The sequence below is a fragment of the Lolium rigidum genome, chromosome 4, assembly GCF_022539505.1.
Source record: "Lolium rigidum isolate FL_2022 chromosome 4, APGP_CSIRO_Lrig_0.1, whole genome shotgun sequence".
Lineage (NCBI taxonomy): Eukaryota > Viridiplantae > Streptophyta > Magnoliopsida > Poales > Poaceae > Lolium > Lolium rigidum.
This window is the reverse complement of record NC_061511.1, coordinates 244,297,559-244,308,577: the sequence shown is the minus strand read 5'-3', so window position 1 is coordinate 244,308,577 and position 11,019 is coordinate 244,297,559. Positions and strand designations below refer to the sequence as shown.

At 43.4% G+C, this 11,019-nt stretch overlaps 1 protein-coding gene across 1 annotated transcript; it reads right to left on the bottom strand.

Annotated features, from left to right (window-relative positions):
* Positions 1-4,150: 4,150 nt before the first annotated feature.
* Positions 4,151-6,353, bottom strand: LOC124650077 (transcription factor bHLH123-like). The gene is made up of 7 exons (XM_047189639.1): positions 6,090-6,353; positions 5,660-6,014; positions 5,375-5,497; positions 5,090-5,155; positions 4,847-4,912; positions 4,655-4,714; positions 4,151-4,534 (listed from the first exon to the last, which is right to left on the bottom strand). The coding sequence occupies exons 1-7, from the start codon at positions 6,302-6,304 to the stop codon at positions 4,391-4,393; spliced, it is 1,029 nt and encodes a 342-aa protein (XP_047045595.1). The 5' UTR covers positions 6,305-6,353; the 3' UTR covers positions 4,151-4,390.
* Between the last annotated feature and the right edge of the window lie 4,666 nt (positions 6,354-11,019).

Genomic DNA, 11,019 nt, shown 5'->3' with positions numbered 1-11,019 from the left:
GTAGAATTCCGCAGGGAACCCATCTGGCCCTGGTGATTTATTATGTTCCATTTGAAATAGCATCGTCAACCTCTTCCATGGAGAAGTTTGCAATTAATACTGTATTCTCCTCCGACGACAATTACGGAATATCTGCAATTCTACTTTCATCCAAAACAACAGAACTATGCTCTAGGTTACCGAATAATTTTTTATAATACTCTGAAATATAAACCCTTAGATTATCATCTCCGACAATAGTACCCTCATCTTGCTCAAGTTGGTAGATCTTCTTTTTCTGATGTTTACCATTTGCTATTAAGTGAAAGTATTTAGTATTATCACCCCCTTCCTAAATGTATTTTACCTTGGCCCTTTGCGCCCACTTAATCTCTTCCTCTCTTCGCAGCTTATTTAATTTTTCATTAGCTTGTTTTAACTCAGTGCGCTCCACCAAAGATAGCGGAACTGTTTTCGCTTTAATATCCAATGTGTCTATAATGTTCAATAACCTTTCCTTCTCCCTCTAATATTTTGCACTTAAATTTTTTGCCCAACCACGTAAGAATCTGCCCAAATGCCTAATATTATTCTGCCAAGTTTGAATCGGATTCTTTCCAAGAGGACCCGCTGCCCATTCACATGCAATGAGATCATAAAACCCCTCCTGTTCTAACCAAGCCAACTCAAACGAGAAGCGCGGTTTTTGACCTATATGTGCCTGAATCCCCGCGTCAATCAACAACGGGGTATGGTCAGATCCAGAGCGAGACAAAGTCCTGACTGTGACCATAGGGAATTTTTGTTCCCATTCAACACTCGCTAACATCCTATCCAGTTTTTCATATGTAGGAGTTTCTGTTCTACTAGCCCAGGTAAATTGGCGCCCCGACATAGCAATTTCTCTTGAGTTTAAATTCTCAATGATCGCATTGAAAATAAAAGGCCAACAAGGGTTAAAGTTAGCATTACTTTTATCCTCAGGTTTTCTCAAAATATTGAAGTCCCCGGCTAATAACATCGGTATCGTTTCAGATTTGCAAGTCCTGACTAATTCTGCAAGAAAGTCATACTTATTTTTATCTTGTGCCGCTCCATACACCGGCACAAGTAACCATTGAAAACCATCTACTTTTGAAGTAATAGCCAATTTCACACAATAATCTCCACTATCTACCCTATTGACCACCAAAGTAGCCGTGTTAATCCCAACCAGAATTCCACTCGATCTCCCAAGTGGCGGCAAGCAAAACCATGCAAACTCCTTCCCCGCAACCAAATCACGAAGGAAAGGTACCGTAAAATTAGTTCTTCCAGTCCCAAGTAAAGCTATAAAATCTAGGTCATACTCCCTAATTGATTCCTTTACAAACAAATGCTTCTCCGGATCCTTAAATCCCTCACTATTCCAGGTAAAACCTTTAAGATTAGTCATTGATACTTAGTGTTTTTAAATCTAACCCGGTTGCTCCTCCTTACCTTTAAGATTAGTCATTGATACTTAGTCATTGATACTGGTCCTTCCTCCGACAGGTTCTTCAGAGGAGGGGCGTGGACGACCGGATGATTGGTTGGGTTATGCAGATAGTGATGTCTGGCAGCACGACCATTAACATTAATGGGGAAGTGGGTCCCTATTTTAGGCCGGCGTGTGGAGTGCGTCAGGGTGACCCCCTGTCCCCTATCCTCTTCAACGCTGCGGTTGACTCCCTGGCCGAGATCCTGCAGAGGGCTAGGATCTCGGGCCATATATGCGGTGTGGTGGGACACCTCATCCCTGGCGGAGGGGTGACTCACCTCCAGTATGCGGATGATACCATGATTATGTTTGAGGGCTCGGACTTAGATATCCAGAACACCAAGTTCCTACTCCTCTGTTTCGAGACCATGTCGGGTCTCAAAATTAACTGTGATAAAAGCGAGGTTGTGGTCTTGGGGTACCCCCCCGGAAATTCAGCAGCGGGTCGCTGACAACCTCAGCTGCAGGTTGTCATCTTTCCCTATGAACTACCTAGGAGTTCCTGTTAGGGATTCTAGGATCCTTATTAGGGATCTCGCAAAAGGGACAGCGAGGAGAGGGAAGAACTCCATGCCGGTGCAGGAGCGCCCGAGTCCTCGTGTTACCATGCCGTGCGATCCAGAAGAAGACGCGGACTTTCAGGGGAGCAAAATTCTCCCGGTTGTAGTCAGCCAGGGGCAGAGCAATACCGGTGGTGCACATGATGCGGTACGCAGCCGCCGTGGAGAACGTCGCGCCACCCGGGAGGAGACGAGCGTCCGGGTCACCGGAAAGGGCGGCATGGTGCAACGAGCCCACGAGCGAGCCCAGCTGCCCTTGCGCGGTGACCGTGAGGCGCTGCTGAAGCGGGAGCAGCAGTCGTTGTTCACGGAAGGCGTCGGCGACAGTGAGGGCAGGGTTCGTGCAGTGGGAGAGCAGCGCCGGAGTGCACGCAAACAGGGCCCCCGCAGCATGCCAGTTATCAAACCAGAACGACGTCGTCTCGCCATCACCCACGCGCACATTGGTGATGCCACGGTAGGTTGCGAAGAGTCGCTTGAACGCTCGCCAGGCGGGGGTGTCCTCTCGCGACGGCGGGTCGGTGATGCCGCTGGCACCGTACCAACGCCGAACCCAACGAGTTCTCACCGTTTCGCCCTAATGCATGCTTTGAGATCCAACACCCGCAAAGCATGGAAATGCACAAGACAGGGCTCGCTCGATCACTAGCTATGACCTGCAATGAATATAACAGTATCTGGTGTCCCTATATCGATTGTCATAATATTTCTGAAGCGGTACTGTCATATTTGAGGAGTGTGGTTTATGTTTCTACGGCACTATATAGAGACCAATTTGAATCAGCTGCACCAAGCAATTTTTCGAGGAAGGGGATTAATTCCAGACCTTACTAATGAAATCCGACTGTTGCAAATGTTGGAAAGACATAAGAAAGAACAAGTTGGTACACCAACAATTAGTGTGGATATGTTAGTGATCTATTAATGCCCCAATAACTTAAACAAGAGATCGTAGTACACTTTGCTAACGAACACGGCAGTATAATTTATTACCATGAATTCTATAGTGTATACTCCGATTAATCATTTGTAGAATGAACAACCAACTTCTCACACTCTGCATCTAAGACCAACCCTCCTTTCTCTCTTCCAGATTTAAGCACATGTTCCCAACATTCCCCTACCGCCCAAACCTTTCAATACAATACTAAGAATGTCATTATTCTATTGGAAAGTTGCTTGAAGTATGATTCTCTTTCCCGACCTGACCCAAAATATATCTTCATGTTTTTTTATCAAGAAATTTTGCCAACATGTTTTCGGTTGCGAGTTAGTAGCTAGCTAGCTTTATGGTTGGAAGTCAACATGTGTCATCTTTTCGAATTGGCTCTTTATACTTCTGTTCCATCGATGAAAGGCAGCGAAGCCCGAACAAGTTCCCTTCACATGTAAATACGAAAATATTACAGCTTGTTTGGCTCCCATATCAATTGAGACTGGAATCAAATAACTCATCTGTGATTCCGAGAATCAACTTGACATGCTACCACATATTTGGTATCGTAATTGAATTGATAATTTCATAGATTTCATCCCATGCCTAACATGAATTCATCTAGGTACCCTGCAGTTTCTTTGGACTTGCCAAATGAAATGATAGCACCAATTTCATTTCATTTCTGCCAAATGAGATGAGGGGTGCCAATCGAGCTCTTAGAGCAGATTTTTGAAACGGGGATGTCTGTTCTCAAAATGACAGCCACATGACCAGTGCACATTGAGACGGACATATTGTCCTAACCTACGACGTCACACCGGGACTAGTGCGAAAACTTACCAAAAAATACTTTAAAAATGAGCATAAGCTTTGAAACTTAAATTGCAGGCTTCTCATTTTCAGAAAGACTTGGCAAACAGACATTATTATTTTACAAAAATCTACTTGAGTAAGTATACATTTTTGATTTTTTTCTTCAAAATTTCCAAATATTACAAAAAAATGCTATGACCAAATGGTCCAGAATTAGAAGCTAGACGTTTCCTGGTCCAGATTTTAAGACCAGGCGTTCCTGGTCCAGATTATGAATTTTCCCCAAAAATATGTGTTAGTAACCTATATATACGTCTTTGTATTGAATTTTTAGAGAGTAAACTCCCTCCCAACTTATTTTCTTTATTGCTCTTGCTTTCCTTCGGTGCATTATACACACGCATGGGTTCACTTTGACGACACACATTGCTGATTGCTTAAAGCATGTTTGCTCTTGCTTCAACATTGTGTTTTACTGCTGGTATGGCATGAGTATATATTGCTTAACAAGCACACACGCATGTATAAATGCCTAGGCCTAGCTTGCTATAATATGCTACCAGATACTACTTGCCGGCCAGTCTATCGAAATGTGCCTCCGAAGGTAGGATGCCAGAACTCGGGCGCCGTCTCATTCGCTACCGCATAAGTGCTCGCTACTGGGATGAGGCACAGGCCTCGGCTCCGCAGGTCCTCCTTCGCCTCCCCGCCGTCATTATCGGAACTCTAGTTCGTGAAAAAAAAAGAGTTCAATTTATGTGTGGAAGGAGTACAAAGTTACTACATACTGTTTCAAAAGAACTTACATACATTGCGGATAATTAAGAGAAGTACATGAGAATTTACCTGCTGGCGCTGACCCTGCATGGCACGGCCAGACCTGATGAAGTACGGAGAGCTCAGAGACTGCAGACAAACCCAATATGTAGCGTGTTCATCATGCGAGTACCCGTGCTCGTTGTTTCGGAATCAGCAGGTATGAAGAAAAAACAATCGGACAATGTATTTAGGGGTTGCTTAGGGAATTTGGGCACTTACAGCAACTTGATCGTGAAGGAACTTGATGTATCCGATGGCCTCGTGAAGAACCGATGCCGTATCAGTCTAAAAAGCAGCGGTTTGATGCCGAAAAGCTACATATTAGTACTCATGAACTAACCGATATAAGTTATTTTAGAACAAAACAATAAACAGAAAGGAAAAGAAAGTGAACTACTCTAGCCAATGATGCAGAGAATACAGAAGGAAATTAGCAAGGAACGGCTGGAAGGAAAAGGATACCTTTCCAAAAGGCGAGACGAGTTGCTGGAGCGCGGTGATTCTGTCCCCGAGCTTCTCTTTCCTCACCTGCACGCACCACAATCAAAGGCAATCCAGCGTAGGCATTATAGTTCACTCGATGGCATAGCAGAGATGATCAGTACTTCAGTAGCTCAACAAAAGTGTATACATTTGATCAGTGGAGGCGAACAATAAATGTGGAAATGAGTGGAACAACGAGTAAATTAATTAGTTAGGAGGGATCCTGATCGATGGAGCGGTCATTTCGGATCGCCGCTCACTCACCTTGAAAGTCGGCATCGGGGACGGCGTGTCGATCCGGGGCTTCTTCGCTGCCGCAGGGGAACTTCTCCTCGTGGCCGACGACGAGAATGCGTCCTGAACCGCAGGTTCAGTTGCAGTATTGGACTGCATCGGAATTCAGAAACCAAATTAGAACAAACCCTAGTTCGATCATACAGTACACAAACACAACCATCTTGCCATCTGGGATCTGGCCCGGTCAAAAAAATCTTGCCATCTGGTATTCAGGTTAAGCTAATCGCCAATTCAGTAGTGTCGAGCACAGACCTTGAGGGGTTTAGGCTTTTGAGTCTGCAACAGAAGCGGCGGTGACCCCTGACCCTGAGCCGGCGCATCACCAAAGAGCCCCGATGAGCTGAAGAAGCTCGGGAACTGCTGCTGTCCCTGCTGCTCCACAGAGGGTACCGAGCTTTTGAGCAGCAGCTGCGAGCAGATCGCCGGCGTGTCACCGTAGCTACTGTCCAAACTGGAGAAGTAGTGGCTGTCCGCGTACACTGCCGGCGGCGGCACGGGAGGCGCTGCCTGCGCCTGGTCGAGCAGGAGTTGGCGGCTGGCGTCGCCCTGGAGGTGGAGCAGCGCGTTGAAGCTCGTCGGGGCCTCGGATGCCGCTATTCTCCCGCCCCTGCATGGTACAGTCAGATCGAGGAAGAAGGCTACTAGCTAGTTCAATTCGATGCCTGCATAGTACAGTACTTACATCAAGGATTGCGTCCAGTCCGTGTGAGGATCGTCTAGGAAGAACGACGAGGCGGCCGCGGCGGAGTCTGGTAGACCAGGCTGCAGCTGGGAGCTCATCGTATTCGCCGCCGGCAGCCTGGTAGTTCCTGATTCGGTGGTGGCCGGCGATGTCATGAAGCACGCCGACGCTTGGACGCCGCCGGTGCTCGCCGAGCTCCACCACTCCTCAGCCATGGCCAACGCCTTGATGCAGTGGAATTAATCTGAGATGTATATATGCCGACCGTAGCAAGGGATTCGGCGGTGGGACTTGTGATGCAGTCAAGAGCACACGGCGCTCTGACTTCTGATGACTTGTGAGAGTTTTGACCTTTGGGTCGACGGCGACGGGGTTGCGTGGCTGGTTCCTAGCTAGTTTATGATCGTCACTGCCTCGCTTTTTCATTGATTAGATTAGATTGGAATATCTCGCTAGCCAATATACGCAAACAGTCACGCGGTTGTCGCGTGCATGAAGTCAAAGTCACACACCTCGCGTCTTGAAGGAGTGGTGCTAGAAAAATCTTTGGACCCTTAGTGAGCTTAGAGTTGAAACAGGTCATTGAAATAGGGAGTGCAGTATTGAAAGCGCCGCCGATGCTTGTGTGGTCAACCATGCCCATGTAATGGCTTAACTTTTATGAATTCAGGTGAGAACGACAACCTTAATTAAGGTTAACTTTATTTGGTGGAAATATCTTCATCAGCTAATTTTTCTCAAGTGTTCTCCTTGTTAGTTTTTAGAAAGTGCAAATTTATAAACATGAATAGACAAAAAGGCGACAAATAAATAAATAAAACAATATATAAATGAACAGATATCTACAAGATAACTATTTTATGCAGAAAAGCTTCCAAGAAGATCTCATAACCATTAGTTAGCAAAGAAATATATCTACGATTATTATTTCCCGATTAGTTAGCAAAATTTTTTTTGATGATTTTGATTTATCATTTGGCTACCAAATAGAATGCAAAATGATGGGCAATATTGTAAGCAAATTAGATTGCAAATCAGGAAATCGATTAATTTGTCAACCAAGGCAAGATCGAGCACATAAAAAATAACGTATTGCAATAGTTAATTTTAGTTCTCAACCAATAGTACACACATACCACTCACTCACACATAACACTCTCACTCACACACAACAAGCTCATTCGCGCACAAAACCCCCGATTAGCATAGCACAAACACAATACATGACCAACCAACAAGCTAAAATGATCACAAATGATATATCTCCCAGATCTCTACTTCGAAGCTCTTCCTTATGTGCTTTCTTTCATGCCTTTCTTTTCTTTATCTCCATCTCCATTTGATTTATCTTACCCAAAAGCTGCATGTTTTCTTCCTTAACATCTCTCACATTTCTTCTTCTCACATTCTGCACCTGCTTATGGCATTTAACCCCATCTCGAGTTGATTGATCCTCACCAAAACATAGTTAGGTTTTATCCTACAAAATTTTATCTAATTTGCACTTGTGAAGTTCAGGTTCAGCTCTAGGACAAGGGGATCTGACGATCTGACTTCTATTGACTTGTGAGAGTTTTGACCTTTGGGTCGAGGGTGACGGGGTTGTGCGGCTGGTGCCTAGCTAGTTTATGATCATCACTTCCTTGCTTTTTCGGTGATTAGGTTGGAATATCTAGCTACCAATGTACGCAAACAGTCACGCGGTTGTCGTGTGTATGAAATCAAAGTCAAACACTGCATGTCATGAATGAGTGGTGCTAGAAAATCTTTGGATCTTTACTGAGCTTAGAGTTGAAACGGGTCAACGAAATAGGGAGTGCAGCATTGAAAGCGCCACCGATGCGTGTGTGGTCAACCATGCCCATGTAACGGTTTGACTTTGTGAATTGAAGTGGGAACGGTAACCATAATTAAGCTTAACTTTATTTGGCAGAAATTTGCTTCATGAGCTATTTTTTCTCAAGTATTATTCTTGTTACTTTTTAGGAAGTGTAAATTTATAGACATGAACAGAGAAAAACGATAACAAATAAATAAATAAAACAATACATAAATGAACCGATCATCTACACGATAACAATTTTATGGGACCTCATGACCATTAGTTAGCAAAGCAATATATCTATGATTTTTATTTCCCCATTAGTTAGCAAATCAATATATTTGATGATTGTTATTTATCATTTGGCTACCAAATAGAATGCAAAATGATGGGCAATATTGTAAGCAAATTAGATTGCAAAACAAGAAATCGATTAATTTGTTAATTGATGCAAGATCGAGCACATATAAAATAATGTACTGCGATAGTTAATTTTATTTCTCAACCAGTAGTACAGACATACCACTCACTCACACATAATACTCTCACTCACACCCAACAAGATCACTCACGCACAAAACCCCCAATTAGCAGAGCACAAACACAATACATGACCAAACAGTAAGCTAAAATAATCACAAATGATATATCTCTCCTATCTCTACACAGCTAAGCTCTTCCTTATGTACTTTCTGCACTGCTTTCTTCCATGCCTTTATTTTATTGATCTTCGTCTCCATTTGATTTATCTTAACCAAAATCTGCATGTTTTCTTCCTCAATATCTCTCACATTTCTACTTATCACATTCTTATGGCATTTAACCCCATCTCGAGTTGATCGATCTTCACCAAAAGCTAGTTAGATTTATCCTGCAAAATTTTATGTAATTTGCACTTGTGAAGTTCACTTTCAGCTCTAGGACATGGGAACTGCACTTCAGAGCAGCGAGCAACAGAAGAACTAACCGCAGATTGTAGCCTAGTCGTTCTTGTTGGCGTCTTCGTCAACATAGGCTAGTAGACAACATCGGTCATCTTCCATTCTTCATTGTCACCCATGCTACTTCCACCAAATCCACCGTCGACACATGTCATGGCCTTCAATTCGTCTGCACCCTCTACTAGCTTGGCATCGTTGCTCACCCTGGCCTCAGCTCCCCACTCACCCTGGCTGCAACACGTCGCTCTCTAGGGATAGGGATCAGAGGGGATCCCACACAAAGAGAATTTGTTCTTGTTTTCCTACTCAGAAATAAAATATGGGGATCTATTTGCACTAGAATAAATCTCTACGAGGTTTTTAGCAAAGTTAACACAATGGCAGTCACGTGGTCCTCTGCTAGTGTGGCATCTCGTGTCATCTTTGCATTGCCTAGGACCAATGATCACCCCGAAATTTATAGGACCGCGGCTTCCATCTTTGCATATTCTAGGACTGAATCTTCACATCATGTGCAAGTTATAGGACACCAGGTGTAATTACCTTGGATGGGGTCTGCGTGGCTGGTCCAAGCTTGTTTATGGTTGTCACTGCCTCACTTTTTTATTGATTAGATTATATTGAAATATCTAGCTAGCCAATATACTGATGCCCACAAGTATAGGGGATCGCTGCAATCTTCGATGCGAAGTATTACCCAAATTTATAGTTTGACTCAAGGGAAACACAGGAATACCAATAAGACTTTAGCAATTGAGACGTCACTCTCAACCACATATGTATATCAATAAAATCACAAAGCAGTGGTGATTTTGTAGCAGTTGATTCAAAGCAATAAAGACAAGTAGTAAACAACATCAACAAATTTTCAGTTTTCACCGATAGTAGTATTATTTAACTTTCAGTGACTAAAAGCGTAGGCATGAGGCAGCAATGGGGTGTTGTGTGAATGATATTGATAATGTAATGGAATCCAACTAACATAGCATTCATCTCTAATTCAATGGCGTGTAGGTGTGTGATTCAAATATAGTTATGCACACTAATAAAAATAATTTGCAGATTCAACATAATAATAAGTAATACACCTTGCAAATAGATACCTACCTCATATATATGATAAAGCAATATAGGTTTAGTACTGAAATCATGTCACTCGGGCTCCAGTAACAAGCATTAAACATAGCAATGGTGTACCAACACTCATACATGCATATCCTCAAGACAAACACCTCAAATCTCGATACATATGGATGATTACATGATCAATCTCATCAAACCCATCTACCTCTTATACCTGCAAGGGACTACACACTCATGGTGAAGGAGAGTGAGCACATGGGTATTGTTGATGATGTTGGCGGCGGTTATGATGAAGAAGCCCTCGAAATCCCTCTCTGCGGGGTGGAGAGCAGGATCAATCTGACCCCCAAATCGAGGATCGTGGTCTCAATTGCGCTCTGTTTCATGAAACGTTCCGTCCTCCTGCCAGCGAATGTTTTTAGAGTATATAAGGAGGTGTGCAAAAGGGGGAGGCGAGACGATGCATGAGGGCAAAACGGGCCTTGGTGGCGCGCCCTATGAAGGTGGGCACGCCACCTGGCTCCATTTGGGCCTCGTGCCCCCCTCTCTTCATCCAAAGTTCCAGGCCTCCTTATTTGATGAAAATTTTCTCTGGTATTTTTCCCTGAATTTAATTCCTGTAGAAAAGACAGAAAGAAGGCTTTTGCTGAAAACAGCGTCAGTTTCAGAAGTTTTTATTCAAGTTTGATGAGATTCCCGGGAAAGTCTTGGAGAAAAGTACATGCAAAAGTAGATACATTTGAGATGTATGAACTTCCCCAACATTAGCTTGTTGTTTGTCTTTAAACAACTCAAATGTAGTGCAGAAACGATAAAAGACTTTGACAAGAACTTTGTTCTATGCATGCATAACCAATTTAACATAGCAAGTATTTGATACATAGATGCATAAATGAATGCCAAGTGTTACTAAATATCCACTATGTTCATGTTCCTCTATACATGCATGGTGTAAAAGATATGGTATATGGAAACACTACTTGGACATGATTTATCGGCAGTAGCAACAAGCAAAATTCTCGCATCGCATTTGATTGAATCTTGAGCAAGGTTCTTAAGACTTTTGATTCCTCCAATTGTTGGC